The sequence below is a fragment of the Tachysurus vachellii genome, chromosome 7, assembly GCF_030014155.1.
Source record: "Tachysurus vachellii isolate PV-2020 chromosome 7, HZAU_Pvac_v1, whole genome shotgun sequence".
NCBI lineage: Eukaryota > Metazoa > Chordata > Actinopteri > Siluriformes > Bagridae > Tachysurus > Tachysurus vachellii.
In genome coordinates this window covers 14,096,994-14,116,940 of record NC_083466.1, presented here as the reverse complement: position 1 = coordinate 14,116,940, position 19,947 = coordinate 14,096,994, and the positions used below count along the sequence as shown (strand labels likewise).

The following is a 19,947-nucleotide window of genomic DNA, read 5'->3' as shown; positions in this document are numbered from 1 at the left end:
GTTGCATGCAGTAGGCTATAAGGTAAGTAGTGATTGTTCATATGAAGTTTACTCAAGTGGAAGAATGTAACTAATAACCTACTAGCACTATGCATTAAAAAAAAAGAAAAAGTAGATTACCTTAATATCAAAACCTTAAATTTTCTCTGGACTTAATGATAAATTCATGTCTGACCTTTGGAACGAACCAAAAAAAACTAGAAATCGCATTCATGACGATTTATGGTGATTTTATTTCTTTGCCTACATTGACGCTAATGCATTAAGAGGAGAGGGTCCCCCGTACCAAGATGGCGGCTCAGTTGACGCATTCGTTCCAATGTACTGCCCTATACAAGGCGACATCTAGTGTATATATCTATGAGTGCACTATATCACACATACACGTGATTGTCTTCGCGTCGCGGACTAATCACGTCATGTGCTCCAAACTCTTCAGTCGAGTGACTTTGACGTAATTGAGAGGCGGCAAGATGGCTACGGCGGCTTGGCTGCATGTCCCTAAGAATATGCGGCTCACTGAAGGTTTAGTGTCCGCGCTGAAAGAAGAGCGACCCGAATATGTACCTGCACTTTTATCGAATTATCGGGAGCATGGCGTGGTCGGGACGCAGGTGAGTCACCCGATAGGGCTGTTTAGGTCGCAGTGGCTACTGGAGCTGTGGGATGAAGATGAAGATGAGGATGAGGATGAATATGAGGATGAGGTCTTTGTGTGCTCGCTTTACATTCACTTCATAAATGTTGTGTAGTTGCAGACATACAAGACATAGTTTACATTCCACCTAAAATAATGTTAACATTTTAATCACATAAACACGCGACCCGTGTGTGTGTGTGTGTGTGTGTGTGTGTGTGTGTGTGTGTGTGTGTGTGTGTGTGTGTGTGTGTGTGTGTGTGAGAGAGTGTGAGTGTGAGAGAGATCACTGATCTACATAGGGTCCTAATCCTGCTCCTGGTGTAACACCACTGATCTACATAGGGTCCTAATCCTTCTCCTGGTGTAACAGGCACCTGTCCTGAACATTTTCCTGCTCCATCACACTCACTGCAACTAAACAGCTAATTGAGTGACATTTGTGCGTGAGAGGAATAAAAACACTCAACTGTGTTTACTCCATGACTGGGGTTACAAAGCTGTGTTGTTCCGTGTAGTGTGAAAGTGCAGACATTTCCTCATCACAACTATCTCTCATGTAACTTCTTTCTACTGTTTCTCTATACTGCAGAACTGTGGGACAGTGGGAGGACTTGTGGGCATCAGCAACTCGCGCCTTGGCTCCAGCAAAACAAGGTGACCAGTGAACATCAGTGTCACACACACATCCCTCTTTTCCCCTCTGCTCCTGTGGCTCTGGTGTCTGCACAGTAAAAAGCCCTGTACAGAATGCAGTTTTGTTGCTGATGTGGAGACGTGTGGTAGCCTAGTGGTTGGTGTTGGGCTACCAATCGGAAGGTTGTGAGTTCAATCCCAAGTCTGCCAAGCCGCCACTGTTGGGCCCCTGAGCAAGGCCCTTACCCCTCAATTACTCAGTTGTATGAAAATGAGAGAATGTAAGTCACTCTGGATAAGGGCGTCTGCCAAATGCTGTAAATGTAAACGTAAATTTGTGCAGCTTAACATGTTTAAAGGTGCGATCAGTGATTTTTGAAATCCGAATACATTGATTTATTCATTTATTTTTGTCAGATTAAGTGATGTTTTCCTTTTGCTGTAGCTGTCAATAAAATATCAGCAGAGAGGAAAATGATTGTGTCTATAGTTAAAAAAACAACATTTGGACCTTTGCAATAACAAGGCTTTCTGTTCTGGTACTGTTTGTTTTGGATGCAAGTGTCTTTTGTCAGCAATGGTCCAGTGTTGTATTGTGAGAGCTGACAAACAGTGCTGGATTTGTTCTCACGTTCACGAAAAATCACTTTTCCAGATGCTTATTTACTTCTGGGGTTTTGCCATGTCAACTAATATTCATATATGCTTTACCAATATGGTGGTTGTTGTTTTTTTTGAGCATGCAGAATGCGTTGAAAAACTAAAAAAAACAAAATGGGTTCAGATTTTTAATCAGAATGCCTTGTGTGCTTCAGGTTTGAGGGTCTGTGCATGTTGTCTATGCTGGTGAAAGACAGCTCAAGTGAGGTGTTCCAGCAGCACTGTCTCTCATGGCTACGCTCTCTTCAGCAGATCATCCAGGTGAGATACTTTACACTTCTGGCAGTATGACACATGAGTGCTGCCCACAGGGTTTCAAGAACGTTGGTTACTTAGTCAAATGGTGTTAATAGTATTTTGTCATTATAATTAGAAATAAAATATATATTTTATATTAAATTATTAAATATTAGAGTTTTTTTCTCATCATCACTAATAGTAACACTACATTCTTAGGTGTATTGTCTTTTGTTAAATGTTTTGTATTTTTAGTTTGCACTGTCTTTTGTCCTGCACTGTCTTGTCTGTCTTTTGTCCTGCACTGTTTGCACCAGGTTGCACAGATGCACTTTACGTATCTAGGACTAACTTACTAAGTCCTTATAGCTCTGTCTTTGTTCTATGTAGCACCATGATCCTGGAGAAACCTTGTCTCATTTCACTGTGTACTGCAACAGCTTTATATGGTTGAAATGACAATAAAGCTTCTTCTTGACTTGTCTTGACATACAGTAGATTTATTTTTGGTCACTTTATACTCTGATGTATCCTCTGGATCACAGCTTAACAGGAGCCCCAATGCCAAATAGACCAGAATTGCTCAAGATAAACATTAAAAAAAAATCAAGCAAACAAACATTTGTCTGGTTCATTTTAGTTGTGTTTGCGGTATCAAAAGCCACATTGTGTTAATTTAATGCTCAACCTGTACAGATATTTAATAAACAGGCATACTTTTTATAATAATTCTGGTTACAAAATGTAAGAGGAACGATGCAGTTGCTTTAACTATCATCCCTGAGACTCTAGTTTAAAGTGGATTCTGATTGACCCTTAAGTGTGTGAACACAGTGCTGTCGTTGGCTAACAGCATGCTGTGTATGAAAGGATTATGACAAAAGTTGCAGCTACTTTTATTGGATTATGATGAATGCTAGAACTATTTTACGGTGCAACATAGTTTCTCAGTATGTTATGTCATATTAATAAATAATGGCACATTAATGACATTTTTTCCTCACTCTGTATCTTCTTCACTCTATCCACCTCCTGCTCTTGTAAACACACACACACACACACACACACACACACACACAGTCGCAGGCCCCTCTACCCTCTGTGCAATTGGCAGTGAATGTGCTACAGGACGTTCTGCAATACTCGTCTCAGCTGCCCGAGCTGGCCAGAGAAGTGGGCCTTAACTCCATCCTGGGCATTCTCACATCTCTACTAGGGCTCAAGTCTGAGGTGAGTCTGTTACACTGCAATATTGTGCTTATGACTAAAATAAAACAGCAGGTACACAGAATAATAAGACTTGAGCTTGTATGGAATTAGGGTGTTTTGTTTGCAGGAACAGCTTTTAGTCTTGGTTGAATATTGGAGTCATTAAACAATCAGGAGAGTATAAAAGGATACTGTGTATTAATCATAAAACCTGCTTGAGAATTATGTTGGCTTTCTGTGTTCTAAGTTGTAGATGTGTTCAGTAATGTAGGCATCTCTTTCTTGCCAGCTTGTCCTGTTTGTCTCTGACCAGTGTTTCAGTATCTCACGCTGGTCTGCATTATAATCACAAGACGTTTAGGACAAATTTCCTTTCCAGTTTTGAAAAGAGGTTTAGTTTTTGGGTTGTTTTCTTGTTTATTTACATTTTATGCTAATCATGTTTGACCTGATGTAAACATCATCCCTTTTTTTCTGGCTAATACATGCTACAGTCCTTGCATTGAATGGCTGGACAGTATAGAAACTATTGCGAAAGAGGAAACATGGACAGAGGTATAGCTTATATAATGCATCCTCTGTATTTAATCTATTTTTGTTTTAGTGCCACTTGGCTGCCATGGAGGGGATGATGGCGTGTATGACATATTACCCTCGTGCATGTGGCTCGCTTAAGGTGAGGGTTGTGCTGCATATGTTTTCGAAAGTATTACTGTTATTACAGCATCTGCAAGATTTGTGTTTACTGTAACCACTTACATGTGCAGGAAAAGCTGGGGGTTTATTTCCTGTCTAAGATGGACTCTGACAACCCTAAAGTGCAGGATGTAAGTGACATTTTTGTAATATGTGAAAAATGTATTTAACTTGTTTACTGAGACCTTTTTTTTTTTTTAGTTTGAGTAAAAAATCAGTTGAGTAAAGTGAGTATTGTCTCTAAATTTGGATTTCTGGATTACTAGGTGGCTTGTAAGTGTTACGGGCGGCTGCCTTGCCTCGGAGGTGTGCTCGAGCGTGGAGGAGGGGGACGCCGGGCTGAGGGATGGACTAGTCAGGTTCACTGTCTTCTGGCATCAGCCAATAGCATTCTGGGACAGTTATACCAGGGAATAGAGACCGGTGAGACAGAATCTGTTTGCAGTTTGTCTGTTTTATTTTATTCAGTAGTTTAGCTACACCAAGTCTGTACATGTTGAGCTTTGCTTGCCATCAAGTTTTTATTCTTCTATGGTTTGTGGACCAAGTAGTTGACCCCTGTATACTGTATGTATGCATACTTTTGTGCTGCATTGCTTCATAATCCTAGGTTTGTGTATATGTTGTACATTGATCCTAAAGGCATGGTATTTATTCTGTATTTAAATCCTTCGCTTTTCTCCAACAAATTCTGCTAGATTCATGTTTGACAACATGCCTGCCAAGAAAAAAATGTTTTATAAAATGTCATTTTATATGACATTTTATAAAATAATATAAATAATATAAATAATATATATAATAATATATAATATATATAATATGTTATATATGTTATATATATATATAAATGTTATATATAAATAAATGTTATATATAAATAAATGTTATATATATATATATATATATATATATATATATATATATATATATATATATATTTTATATATATATATAATATATATAAATAAATGTAGGATGATATTGTATGAATGTTCAATTAACTGTTTGAGTCACCAGTGTTTGCATGCTGAAATCGCTCTTCTGATATTCATTATACTCCACTGACGCATAATGTCAGTCCGATTTGAAGAGAAGTCATGTCTAGCAATACTTTGATACAGAAGGTGGCAGTGGTGTTCCACGAGAGGCTTTTCTTTTTTTTTTCCCCCAACTACTGTGCAAAATTTGTAATTATTTGAAACACTCCAATCTACATTTAAAACCCTGTCAGAAACCTGTATTATAAACATTTAGCTGTTAAATGCTGTGAAGTTGATGTTAGTTTGAGACAGCTAGGCCTTACATTTATACTGTGTTTTGCTCTTCAGAAGAAACCATGCAGTACGAGGGTCCAGGTGTAGAGCTGCCCTTTCTTCCACTGGATGATGTCGATCCCCTGTTGATTCTTCAGCTGCGCCATCGCTACAGATCAGTGTGCCTGGCTCTTAAACATACACTCAGGTGTGTGTGTATCTTTCAAAACATATGCTCCTTAATATGCTGAGCTTAGCTAGAAATATTTTTTTTTTAATGCTCACAGGTTGCCCAGGCTTCTTTTGGCAGTAAATATAAATAAAAAATTGTAACGAGTAATTAAGTCTAAGAAATTATAAATCACAAAATGTTGACAAACTTGCATGTACTTTGTCTATGTAAGTTGTTCCAAAGATATTTGTGTGTTTCTTTTGTTTGCAGTGTTGATCCAGCCATCTCAGTGCGTCTTCCCGTTCAGCATATCCTTAATCTGGTGTGTCGTGCCCTGGCTGTCGGCATTAAGAATATTGTACGTTTTAAAGATCAGTTTTTATGCATACAAATGTATACTGAGGAAATAAGCCATAATATTATAATAACCTTTATAATCTTGTTACAGTGACATCTCCCAAAGGTTGGGATATATTAGGGCCTTTTTACACCTGGTCACTTCATGTGTTTTCTCTGATCCGATAGCTATCTGATTTGTTAAAACTGTTCCATTTACATTAGGCCACATAAATGCATCTTGGCGAATCGGATATCAATCCGATTTTTCTACTCCTGCCCAAAATGCAAATATGTTTTACCTTATTTCCGGGGTAATTGAAATGGAACACGCTTTGGTGTATGCGGTTTTCAGAATGCAATCAAAAAGAAGGCGAAAAAACTTGTTCGAAGGTTATGCTACAAAAAAACAGCATTTACTGTTTGCTGCATTTTTGCTGGCTGCAGCAGTGCATTTTAAGACCCAACAAGACACCTGGGTGAAAGATCACTTGTGAGTGACGTACTTCCGTTTGGGAGGAGTATAGCACTGATGTACAGTATGTGGCTTGAACAACCACAATCATTTACGCCTGTCCAGTTTCATCTGAAATGCGTCCCACACCACCTCCTGAAGTGGTTTGAACAATCGTATTTATATCCGTCTCAAAAACGTTTCGGAGGGCATTTAGACCTGTTTTTTTTTTTTTCCCGATCGGATAGCCATCCGATCACAGAAAACGCATGAAGTGACCAGGTGTAAAAAGCCCCTTAGACAGCAAGTGAACAGCCAGATCTCCAAGTTGATGTGATTTGAGAAAATAGGCGAGGGCCAAATTTTGATGGCTAGATGACTGGGTCAGTGGGTCTCTTTTTTGGTATGCGCTGATATGGTTAGTGCCTAAACAAATGTTTCCTCCAAAGAAGAATGCCCATGGTGACCGCTGTGTACTTCTGAAAGCACCTACAATAGGCACATGAGCATCAGATCTGAACCATGGAGTAATAGAAATAGGTGTCCTGGTCTGATGAATCATGCTTTTTATTACATTATGTGAGTGATTGGGTGCATGAGCATGTCACTTTCCTGGAGGAAAAAGATGGCAGCAGGACACAGTATGAGAAGAACTTGAGTTGGAGAAGGCAGCATGATACTCTGGACTGTGTTCTGAGCTGTTTCTCCAGCACAAGGGGGACCTACACAATATGAGGGAGCTCTTTATTAGGAACACCAGTACACCTGCGCATTCATACAATTATTTAATCAGACGAACATGTCAACTATCAGTATAGGGGGATTAAACATGACCTAATTTTTCCCGTGACATGATTGCTGGTGCCAAATGGGCAGGTTGGAGTATTTCTATTACAAATCTCCTGAGAATTTCAAACAAAGCAGTCTCTAGAGTTTACTCTCAATGGTGCAATAAAAACATCCTGGGGACAGAAACAACTTGTTGAAAGATACTGGCTTAATATTTAAATGTATACTTACTTGTGAATGTCATTTTTGATTTTGTTTTTTTCACAGACTTAATTCACAACATTGTTTTTATGATCAATTATTAATTATTGTGTAATGTTAGAAATGTACTCATTGCTTGTATTGTGTGTTATACGTCACAGAACGTGACAAGTGAAGGTTGCTTGAAGCTGCTGGTTTTGCCATCAATACATAGTGACACTTTGGAGGTGCTCTCTGCTCTAATTAAAGTGTAAGTAAACACAAACCAGTTAATAAACATATTTCTCTGTTTACTGAGTCATAGAATTGAATGGATGTTTGTTAACTAAGTGGATGTGCATAACACTTCAGTCATGTGTGCTTCAGTGTGGGTGCTGGCTTGGTGCAGTATTGTAATGTGCTGTCCAGGCTTTTCTCTCAGGCACTTTGTGCATGGACGCCTCTGCCAGAGGCCAGCCTTGGCCAGCAAAGAGCATACAGGTAACGGATACAGTGAAATGAATTGCCTGGATGTTTGTCCTTCTTGCAAGTGTGTTATACACAAGATTTAATCTCTTCAAAGTCCAGGAGTGAAATAAATTGTAATCTCTTGTCCAATCCATAGTGCTGTACGGGTGGCCCTGTATCACACACTGGAACTGTGGGTATGTGTAAGCAGGGCCTCTTCTTCAGTACTGCAGGGAAACTCGTCTCACTCAGAACTGCTCTTTGCTCATCTCATTGGTGACATTACACCTGGAACTGAGGCTGTTAAAGTGAGTCAAAAGCATATTTCCTCCTCCAGCATCCATCTTACTGTGTTTTTGCTTCAGACATGTAAAACTTGTGCTTCTAATGATGTTTAATGTGATTTTGAACTGCTTATGTATTTTAATGTCCATTAGCCTAATGGAGAAGACACAGGGTATGGCATTGCCTTAAATCTACTTGCTCCTGCTTTACATGGGCTTATTGTTCCTCTCTTCTAGCTCCGTGCCGGACAGGCAGCAATGTCTGATCTAGTTTCTGCACCTGGAAAGACAGGACCTCGGCGAACAAAAGGAATTGGTATAGTAGAGCCAGGCGGAGTCTCACTGCAAAGAAAGGGCGATGCATTAGCCAATCAGGATACATGTTTTGCAGCTCTACGAGGTAAGATGTGAGAAACCTAGGAATCTGTCTTTTTCAATTACTTTAGGTTGAAATTATTAAAGCTTCTTTTTTAATTGTAGTCCTTAGACAGATCATATTGACCAGCGGCACACTGTTGAAAGAAGATCTACATAAGGTAAATTCATTATCATGTAATTGTGATCAAGCTACAGTCATTAGATTTCCATTTTCAGAAGTTTTTTGTGTTATACTGATATTGTCTCTTTTCATGCAAATATTGACAATTCTGTTACAATATTGTGCAGTACTGATAAAAAGATAATGACTTTGGCACACATTTAGCCAAGTGGCTACACGCAAATGTTTTTCTTTTCTATACTATTTAATACTGCAGTATGCCGGTCTGCGTGTAGCCACAGCTAGCGGCCAGGCATCATCATAGTTTACTCTTGTGGCTGCTTAATTCTTAGCTAGTTCTGCTTAAATAAAATGTGCCTATGCTGGCACATGGGTTTAATGTCACTCTTTAGAAATGCTTGGATGTAAATTTCCAGTAAATACAATGACATTATTGGTAATGCTTGCTCTCATGTCTCTAATGCCATGTCTCTCTTCTGTCTCTCTCAGAAACTGCAGGATCTGGTGGTCCCACTGTGTGTGAGACTCCAGCAGCAGGCTCAGTGCAGTAACTGGGATATGGGAGGTGTTAGTGGTCAGTATGGCAGCGCTGCCCCACGCTGTGAGCTCTATGCCTTGCTGCTGGCTTTGGTGCTTGTCCCGTCTCCTCGCTGGCCGGCTCCACTCTCCTGCGCTGTGTGCGTGTTCAGCCAAGGACGCAAAGACCGTAATATCACTGTGAGTGATCAGCACCTCAGATGTGCAATTTATTGTGATATTTGTTGCGTCATGTAATATTCAGTGCAGTAGAGCACTCGGTAGAGCTCTCACAGGAGGGAGTTTTCAGCATTGTTCATGAGCAGTCACGCTGATATTCCTGTGTTTCGTTTGGTAAATCATTTGGATATAATATATGTCTTAATTAGTCTATTAGTATAAGTCTAAATTAAAGGAAATTATGTAATAGTACAAAATCGCAATTTGTAGGTTATGTTTAATGTATATGTAATCTGTGTTTGTTTATTTTTTGGTTTGGACCCAGACATGGTAAGCATTTATATGGCTTTTTAGGGCCGAAAGCATTTAATGCAGTAACTCCATTATTTTTGCTAGAATTATTTTGATTCTGTCCCAAAAACAAATTGTGTAGACAAAAGCATAAATATACCGACCGTATATAGAATCTAACTGAAATAATATAACTGGGGATAGTAATGTTTGAATATAGAATATTGTTGATGATAATATTGTAAATGGCAGTCACAGAATGATGCAACACGTAATTAGACCTTTTGAGTTCTGCATGTCAGGATTGGTTTCTTGTGTTCAGGCTTGTGCTCATTCATATTTTTGCTTATTTTCTTATTTAAGATCTGACAGCTATTGTTGTGTTTGTCCTTATTAGGTTTCCTCATACTGTGCTGAGGCATTGACTATATGCAATGCTTTGCTTCATCCACGGACACCGTCCATCTCCCTCCCTCTACCTCCGCTGGCTCTAAAGCCGACCCCAGCAGCATCTGTCCTAGCCCCTACTCAGAATCCCTCTCTCTCCCTCCCTACACTCCTGGGGGCACCTGCACCAGGGCCTTCTTTTGCTCCCAGACATCCTCTAAGCTTAGACTCTGCTTCACTCCTGGGTTCCTTGGAGAACCACCTGCCCCTAGGTCCTCCTGTCCTCTCCACACCAGCAGGTGTCACTGGAGTCCAAGGTGAGTTGCTACTCTCCTCCCCTGCCCAGGCAGCTGAGTTGGCAGGATTGACAGCACCTCCTGAAACGCAGCGGCAGGTGTTTGTGCGCTATGACAAAGAGGAGCCAGAAGACGTGGAAATCTCCCTGGAAAGTGATTCGGATGACAGCGTGGTTATCATGCCCCAAGGCATGATGTTGGAGATGCAGGAAGGAGCTGGTAACACGCAGAGTCTTCCTCCACCAACGGGCAGCGCCATGCCTGTGCCAAATGCTGGTCTGGGTAGTGAAGCAGGCCCTGTTGAAACCTCGCTCTCTAGCGATCACCCCACAACCATTGGGCATCAGATTCTGCCAGCTGATGGCAACAACATCAACTCCTTTCCAGGGACTAGTCAAACAGAGCAGCTGGTCTCTCTGGTGCCACCTCTAAACTCTAACGCTGTGCCTCTTGCAGCATCTTCTGGTGCACTGGGTAATTCATTGCCTGCTGGTGCGCAGCTTCAGCAAATGTTGATGCTGCCTTCATCAGGTGGACAGCAAAGTCAGCTTGGGCTGTCATTACACATACAACTCCAGAACCAACTAGTACAATCCAGCCGCCAGCCAGCTGCCAATGAGCAGGACCAGAATGTTATCAACATCAACAGCACAGATGATGAAGAGGAGGAGGAAGAAGAGGAGGAGTTGGAGGATGAAGATGAACTGGGAGAGGAGGAGGAAGAGGAAGAAGGCCTGGAAGAAGATGAAGAGGAAGAAGAAGGCAGCGAATATCCTGAAGATGGGTTTTTACCAGGAGATGACTTTGAGGGCTTTGATGATGAGGAGGATGAAGGAGAGGAAATAGAGGAAGAAGAAGATGAAGAGGAGGACGACGAGGAAGAGATCCAGGCATTGGAGGCCGAAAGTCAGAGGGATGTGATTGGTGCAGAAGAGGGGGAAGTAATGATCGAAGAGCAAGAAGAGAGGAGAGTTGGCACATTCCCCATGGAGGGTGAAAGACCTGTAGAAGGAGGAATTGAGGAAATGAAAGCAGTGCAGAGCATCTTTGAGGAGGAGGGAGTAAAGGAGAAAGTGGGCATAGAAGAGATTGAGAACATCGGTGCTGTAGAGAGGAACGAAAGCGTGGTGGGAGGACAGCAAATAGAAACTCATGTAATTGGTGCAGAGGGTGAGCAAAGCGAATTAAATGCCTCTACAGAAGCAGCTGATCAGGAAGTGCTGCCACAAGAACAGGACGGCTCCAGACCAGAGTCAGTGGTGACTCCAGAGGATTCTGGGATACCATCAGAGGGTCAGGAACAGGAAGTGGCTATAGGGGTCAGAGAAAATGAGCCAAGTTCAGAGGTAGAACAAGAGGAAATACCTAATCCATGCACAGCAACCACTTCTGAGGACACTGAAACGAAGCAAGACAACAGAGAAAGCGAGACAACAGAGAAAGAGGTGGTTGAAGGGGTGCAGGTGGAGGAGGAAGAGACACGAGGGACAAAGAGGAAAATAGAGGACATAGAAGAAGGAGAGGTATCTGAACAGAGCAGTGAGAAAAAAAAGGTAAATCTCCCTAATTTCAAAGCACCAGTACTGAACTGAATGCTATCATTGTAGTCATTAAGACTTTTAGTATGTTTAAAAAAACAACCGTAAATTCAAGTTAAGTAAAAAAGCAGAAGTTATGTGGGAGTCAAAAAATGTGAATGTGTTTATCCATGGGTTGTGTTGATACTCTGCAAAATATGTAAACTCTGGCTACAGGCTCAAGCACTATTAGTTTTGTAATGCGCAGTTGCTGTAATGCTAATTCATCTTACTGATATGTTTAGTAAAACTCTCCTACTCTGTCTCCCAGCTGGACGATGAGGCCATGGCTTCCATGTTGGCTGACTTTGTGGACTGCCCCCCAGACGATGAGGACCACGGTGCCTCTCACTCGCATTCTTAAAGTAAAACCTTCTCCAAGAGCCATAACTCATTTGTTGGTGTCATGGACCCCAGACCTTTCCCTCTTAATGTTCATGCATCAATAATTACATACAGATATAATTCATTTAAACCTAAAACCTTTTATCAAATGTACGTTAACGGTTTTCTATCTGTGATGCAGTCAAGATGTACCTTGTGATGTCATTTAAGATGCATCCTTCATGGTATTGTAAGTGTTTTTCTGACTTAAATGTTAGAAATTATTGTGTTACAATCCAAACAGCTGGTCAGTATTTTGTGTAAATTACTTTTCACTGAGCAAACAGTGGTCTTCCCAGTGTGAGGGAAGATGTACAGACAGGCTTCTTTGTTTTCTGAACATGGGTTGCATGCCTTCAGTCTTCTTACATGACTGTACCATTGGAGTACTTTCCTTCTCTGTCACATTTACACTAAAGAACTTGGGGATCGCCATGTGGAAAATTATATGGTTATTGTAATTCTTATGGGGTTTTTTTCTCCCTCATTTCAGTTTTTTTTTTTTTTTATACTATCATTTGTTATACGTCTTTATTTTCTGTTAATTGATCACAAAAGACAATTAAAAACAAAAAATTCTAATTGTTTTGGTGCCTTTATATAACTAAATACAGGGTTTGAAGTGTCCATCAGGACTTTGTCCCAACAAAAAAGTAGCTGCAATCTGGTGTTTATACTTGGGTAAGATGTCAAGCTTATAGGACAAACACCTTGGGAGTATTGCATATTGGACCAGTAGGTTGATCGTTCATGCATGTTCATAAAGATTGGCATAAAGAAACTCTCATTTTGTCCAGAGATATTTATTTAATAATAAGTTCAGATTCCACATATAGTTGTTATTGACAGTTGAATTACAGAAGAGATTGAAAAGACTTGACATATTCACCACTGCTCAAACCTCAGTTTGGTATATGGTATGGGCCTGTGGTAGCCTAGTGGTTAAGGTGTTGGGCTACCAATCGGAAGGTTGTGAGTTCGATCCCAGGTCCACCAAGCTGCCACTGTTGAGCCCCTGAGCAAGACCCTTAACCCTCAATTGCTCAGCTGTATAAAAATGAGAATGTAAATCGCTCTGGATAAGGGTGTCTGCCAAATGCTGTAAATGTAAATATGGAATCGGTCTCCCCATGTAAGGACCTTCACTCTTCTTCAAAGGCGTTCCAGGCTTTTGGAGTGTGGCTGTGGGGCTTTACCCCAAGAACTTTAGTAAGGCACTGTTGTCAGGCCGGTGGTACCGTCAGCATTTCAGTCTATCCTAAGGTGTTCAATTGGGTTGATGTGCAGGCCACTCTGTTTCTTCCACTCCAACCTTATCAAACCATGTCTTTATGGACCTCAGTTTGTGCACAGGGAGACTGTGATGCTGGAACAGATTTTGGGCCCCTTAGTTCTTATAAAGAGAGAGATTACTGCTACAGTGCAAGATCATTTTTGTTCTTAATATTAATCAAAACAATGTTATGCCAATGCAGAATAAATGCTTCAAAACCAGAGCTTCCCAAACTAGGGGTCACATGATTTACAAATAGGGTCAGGAGAGTATCTCCTCTTATGCTTCAATCATTTATTTTATTAATGAATATTAGAAAGAATGCATTTTGTGTGCTGATATTTTGAAATGTTACTTGGAGGCACTGTCAGAAAAGCCATATTTAAATGAATAGTCTTAATGGGTTTCCAAAGTATTGTCCTAAATATTGGTTTAATGTTTTTGTGAATTTTTTTTTTCTTTTTTTGATGTTTATTTGTTTTTAGAAGTTAGTGAGGCTTATACAATTGTTATATAGGCTCTAATAAATAATAATTTAAAAAAAAGTGCTGAAGAAGGGTGTACTTTTTTCCCCCAATAGCTTTAAAATCCAGTTGATTAAAACATATATACAGCTTGACCTTACGAGCCTAACTGCTTTTAAGACATTTATGAGAAACTTGAATCAGTGATTACAAGAGCAACTTAAAAGAGCAAAGAGCATTTTTATTGAATTCACATCTTTCTTTCTTGCATTAAAAATACAAATGCAATATCAGCATAAAGCAAAAAAAATAAAAAATCACAATACACATTAGGAGTATGATTTTACATGTTTTTCCCCATGCCACCCAAAACCAGATTTCTTACCAATGGTGAAGATAAACTATGAGTATTGCAGTCACTAAACACTGCCTTTAATATGTGTGTCTACAGCTGATAGGGTCTTCTCACTGGAACCTATGGAACCTGGCAACTGCATGTGAGTGGTGTTGTCCTTTGGCTGCTCTCTGTTTGGGGTCACCACAGCAGATCCTCCAATTTGCATATTTGATTTTGGCACTGTTTTACTCCAGATGCTTTTTCATACACAACCCTCCCATTTTATCCAGGCTTAGGACCAGCTTTGAGGGTTAACCACCTCAGTGGCTGGGTTGGATCCCTGCTCAGGAATCAAACCCAAGCCACAGTGGTAAGAGCACAGAATCCTGCTGCTGGACTACTCCATATGAATAATAAGAAATTACCTGTTCCAATGTGGCCAAGCCAGTGAGTAAACCTATAGCAAGTCCATCCAACTGGTTTAAATCCCAGTTATTATTTAGAGGTAATATGGAGAAAGTGTATACTTGTTCCTAGGGTACCTTAAAGTAATACACACACAACCCTAAAATCTCTGAGCCTTGGTACAGTTATAGATCATGTACATGAAAGGTCACAGTACTCTGTAACCAGTGTCGGCGCCACGAGCGGGCCCTGGGGGGCGTGGCCCGGCCACTTGAGTCACTGTGCCCCCTTACTTCTCAAAATAATAACGAACTTAATTTTAAAAAATGTTTTACAAATTACTTTTATTATACCATGAATACTGGTTAAAGAATAAAGAGTATAAGTTAATTAAAAAAATAATAATTGTACTAACCCATAATGCAGTGCTAACATAGTCAGCCAATTACATTCACGTTGCCACTACGTCAGTAACGTAAATCAGTAGGCTAAATGGTCAGTGAAATCGTTATTCTAAAGTTTGCGAAGTTCGTCTGAAAACATCTACTAAAACATTGTTTTAATTCAAAAAATCTTTAACAATGGATATAAGAAAATGGGGGGCATGGTGGCTTAGTGGTTAGCACGTTCGCCTCACACCTCCAGGGTTTGATTCCCGCCTCCATCTTGTGTGTGTGTGTGTGTTCTCCCCGTGCCTCGGGGGTTTCCTCCGGGTACTCCGGTTTCCTCCCCGCCCCCGGTCCAAAGACATGCATGGTAGGTTGATTAGTATCTCTGGAAAATTGCCCCTAGAGTGTGTGTAAGTGTACGCCCTGCGATGGGTTGGCATTCGGTCCAGGGTGTATCCTGCCTTGTATCCTCACGATGGCATGTGTGAGAACTATGGGGTCAGAATTGTTTCGTTATTCTGAATAAATATACTATGATCCACAAATAAATATAAAGAGTTTCACAAATATTTTTTAAATCAACAAATGCACAATAAGCAAACCGTAAATATATGTTACACATTTCACAAAAAGAAATGAAATTCACAAATAAATAAAATGGGATTTGCAAATAAAAAAAATATTTATAAATATATATTTAATTGTATTCATTTGTGAATCGCGTTCTGTGCATTTGTGAATCACTGCACGCATTTGTTGATTGCGTTCTGTGCATTTGTGGATTTGAAACATTTGAAACATGGAGTTTGCATGTTCTCCCCGTCCTCGGGGGTTTCCTCCGGGTACTCCGGTTTCCTCCCCCGGTCCAAAGACATGCATGGTAGGTTGATTGGCATCTCTGGAAAATTGTCCCTAGTGTGTGACTGTGTGAGTGAATGAGTGTGTGTGTGCCCTGCGATGGGTTGGCATTCCGTCCAGGGTGTATCCTGCCTTGATGCCCGATGACGCCTGAGATAGGCACAGGCTCCCCGTGATAAGCGGTAGAAAATGAATGAATGAATGAAACATTTCTAACGTCAAGACGTGCACAAGAATCCACAAATAGGTGGACTCCGCCCACCGTCTACTCCAGCCAATCGGACAACGGTCTCGTGGCGCTGACCAATCGTGGCACGGTCTACCTCCAACCAATCACGTTCTGATTTACTCGCAATCGCATGACTCGAAATCATGACATTATCTACTGTATGTGAAATACTAAAAAAAAAAATAAAAAGCTCAGAAACAGAGATGAACCTTTTCAGACAAATACTGTAAACTCCTGATAGAGATAACATGCATGCTATCCTTACTAATCGGTCAAGTGCAGGTCATTTAGAAACAGAAGTTTCATGTGAAATAGCATTCAGTGTCAACTCACTGTACACCTGTAAACATTGCTCACATTTTGCTGATTGAAAATGTACTGTGTGACTTTATTAAAGTAAAAGCTAAAGGAAGCAGGATGCATTATGCTTACAATAACTCTTAGGTTTCATCATTCAATGTATCATAATTTCTCTATACAGCTTGTATACATTAGAATAAAATGTCATTTCTTCACGACCATAATGCTTTATATAACGTAGAACGATGGCACACAGGGCTAAGTCATGTACGTGCAAGTGAAAGCATCAGTATGAGAAAAATGCAAAGTAAAAAAAAATCATGAGACTGTAAATACGTGTGAAAGGGCACAAAAATAGAACAAGAGAATCGTACTGGATGAAAAAAACGAGTGCAAACTAGACACTGCATTGAAGAACAGCCTCAGAGCGAGTAAATCAGAACGTGATTGGTTGGAGGTAGACCGTGCCACGATTGGTCAGCGCCACGAGACCGTTGTCCGATTGGCTGGAGTAGACGGTGGGCGGAGTCCACCTATTTGTGGATTCTTGTGCACGTCTTGACGTTAGAAATGTTTCAAATCCACAAATGCACAGAACGCAATCAACAAATGCGTGCAGTGATTCACAAATGCACAGAACACGATTCACAAATAAATACAATGAAATATATATTTATAAATATTTTTTTTTATTTGCAAATCCCATTTTATTTATTTTGTGAATTTCATTTCTTTTTGTGAAATGTGTAACATATATTTACGGTTTGCTTATTGTGCATTTGTTGATTTAAAAAATATTTGTGAAAATATTTATTTGTGGATCATAGTATATTTATTCAGAATAACGAAACAATTCTGACCCCATAGAGAACTCCTTCTCGGCACTAAAGAACGTTTTTACGGACCACAGACGAGCAATGAGCCACACTCGTAAGTCTCAACTCGTGCATCTTGCATTTGAGCGGGACTTTACGAAAAAATTTCGCCATTTGTTGTAGGACCTTGTTCTTCAAAAATGTAATTCCTCCTCTCGTCGCCTGCAGCTCTTCTAAAGGTAAGAGGCCTTTTTGCTTTAGTACGTTTGGTTATATGGTGGCTAATTTGCGTGTGTTGTCGCGAGTCTTGCACTTTAGAGTCATGATAAATTATAGTTTACAGTGAGTGACACGTTTAGTATTTTATTATGTTTATTGAAGTTTAATAATAGTAATAGTATGTGAACGAGATAGGCCCCCCAGTTAAACATGAGGCCCCCTCATTCTCTATTCTCTGGCGCCGACACTGTCTGTAACCCTAATGGTCACTGACGCTAGTTTCACAAGATACATTTGTGGTCCTCCATGTGCTGTGTAAGAACATGATTAAATGCAAAATTCTTTTCAGCAGTGTAACAAGTGACAAACCCATTTGTTCGAGAAAACACTTAAATCTGCTAACAGGCTTTTAACAAAAATTTGATTGCTTACAAAATGTCAAAAGGGACATCCATGGTTCTACAAAAACATTAACGATGCGGCTTGTAGAAGGGGAAAGGGTTGGGCCTTGCTCATCTTACAACCATTGTGAGATTTCAGAATGAAGTGTTTCGACGTATTGTGTGGACTTATTGTATAACTGAAGGTTTGTTCCATATCCAGTCTCTGTTTTCCATCTTATTGTGTAGTTTTAAGCATTAACATCAATGAATTTGCATTAGTGATAAGCATAGCAAAGGGTTTAACCTGGATTAGGTTTGATATTTATTAAGCAATTATCGACTCATTCAGTTGCGCTTTTTTTGGCACTTCTTTTTTTAGGCACACGTAAAAAAATACATCTTCCTGGTCACACCATCAACAAACAGACTTTTTTTTGATGTAAGATTGTTTTGATTTCCACCGAAAGGTTTGTGTCACAGTAGTAAAACACGTCATGGACCTTACTATAGGACTGCACTGTGTGAGAACAAAGACTATGTTTACACAGTGTAAAAGCTCTGATAAAATAGCTCACTTGTGGGAAACAGGAGTGGAATGTAAAATGTTATACTGATCTTACAGTTCATTTCACTCTTCATTCATTCATTCATTCATTCAGTCAGTCAGTCAGTTAGTCAGTTTGTTTGTTTGTTTGTTTGTTTTAGTAGCTGACAGAGCTGGGTGTTCCTAACAACATGCTGCTTTTCAGAACATTCCCCCAAACAGGTAATGCAAGTCATCCCTTGTGTTTAATATTAACCATGATCATGGTTCATGGGACAATATTTTACTTTATTAAATTTTTTCACCAGATTAGCAACACAAGATTAGTGCCACATATTTAAATGAAAAAAAGGAAAAAAGGTTGGTACAATTTTATATTTTAATTTAATTTAAATCTATAATTGTTGTAAAAGTAAGTTTTGTTGCATGAATGTGTAAAAATATGGATCAATTGCTGCAGAGTTCAAACCACATGATATGCCATGTTTTCACCATGTATGCTATTCATTATTTCACATTTCACAGTTTAGTTGAATTATTGCTACCAAATTATGATATAAGTAATTTCTGTTTTATAAAAATAATAAATAGTTCATATATCAGCATGTTTTGCTCGACACATAAAGTTATTGTCATCACACTATTGGACAATACACAGAAACTTATTGTAGTTCTGTCTGTATAGATAGCAATGTCTGCTTACGTTACTGACCTTACTTGATCAAGTAAGTTTGCCCTTTACAACATTAGGAGGATTTATCTCTACTAGGTCCACTGTGGTGCTTGTTCAGTCCCCTGTCATGACAAGACTACACTACATTTTGGTCTTCCCTTGTCATCACTCTGTTGTTATATTCTTTCCACTAGCATTCTGTAGCTGCTTATGATTGAAAACACAATCTGACACACTCTACTTAACATCTTAAGAAAACACTAAACGCGTTCTAGCATAAACATATTGTTTGATGGTGATTATAAAGCTCTTTAGGAAGCTGCTCTGGATAAGAAAGTCAAATCCAAATGTAAGTGTAAAATATGTAAATAATGAATATATAAAATGATTTCCATACTGGTACGGCATAACACATCACATGTGAATAACATTGTGTAAAAAATACAGCAGCCATGTGTGAGTATACACACAATATACACTTTTACTGAAACTAATGAGCCCAAACCTGTTTCAGCATGACAATTCCCCCTAAGTACAAAGAGAGATTCATAAGGACATGCTTTGCAGTGAATGGATTGGAGAAACCTGAGTGTCCTCCACACATCCCTGAGCTCATCCCCACTGAATACCTTTGGGATAAACTGGTATCTTTACTACACTCCAGGTCTCCTCACCCGACCTCAGTTACTGAATTTTAATGCTTTTGTGGTAGTAATTCACACAGAAAATCTAGTGGAAAGCCTTCCCAGAAGTCAGAACAATATATATATTGTATATATTTGTATATATTTCCATTGTCCACATGTGTTCGGCCATGTTGTGTTTGTAATTCAGTAGGCTAATAGAGGTTATGTCTCTTAAAAATACTGGTTTGCATAGGTCTAATCAAATTTACATATTGCTGAACCAGGAAC

The 19,947-nt window shown here is 39.6% G+C and overlaps 1 protein-coding gene across 1 annotated transcript; it reads left to right on the top strand.

Moving 5' to 3' along the window:
* Nucleotides 1–389: 389 nt before the first annotated feature.
* On the top strand, nucleotides 390–13,919 carry pelp1 (proline, glutamate and leucine rich protein 1). Its single transcript, XM_060874487.1, has 17 exons — nucleotides 390–614; nucleotides 1,230–1,294; nucleotides 2,089–2,194; nucleotides 3,251–3,400; nucleotides 3,984–4,055; nucleotides 4,147–4,206; nucleotides 4,342–4,498; nucleotides 5,407–5,539; nucleotides 5,774–5,861; nucleotides 7,445–7,533; nucleotides 7,650–7,763; nucleotides 7,888–8,038; nucleotides 8,252–8,414; nucleotides 8,495–8,550; nucleotides 9,003–9,230; nucleotides 9,898–11,736; nucleotides 12,032–13,919. Exons 1-17 carry the CDS (start codon nucleotides 474–476, stop codon nucleotides 12,122–12,124), a joined length of 3,705 nt encoding a protein of 1,234 aa, XP_060730470.1. The 5' UTR covers nucleotides 390–473; the 3' UTR covers nucleotides 12,125–13,919.
* The last annotated feature ends 6,028 nt before the right edge of the window (nucleotides 13,920–19,947 follow it).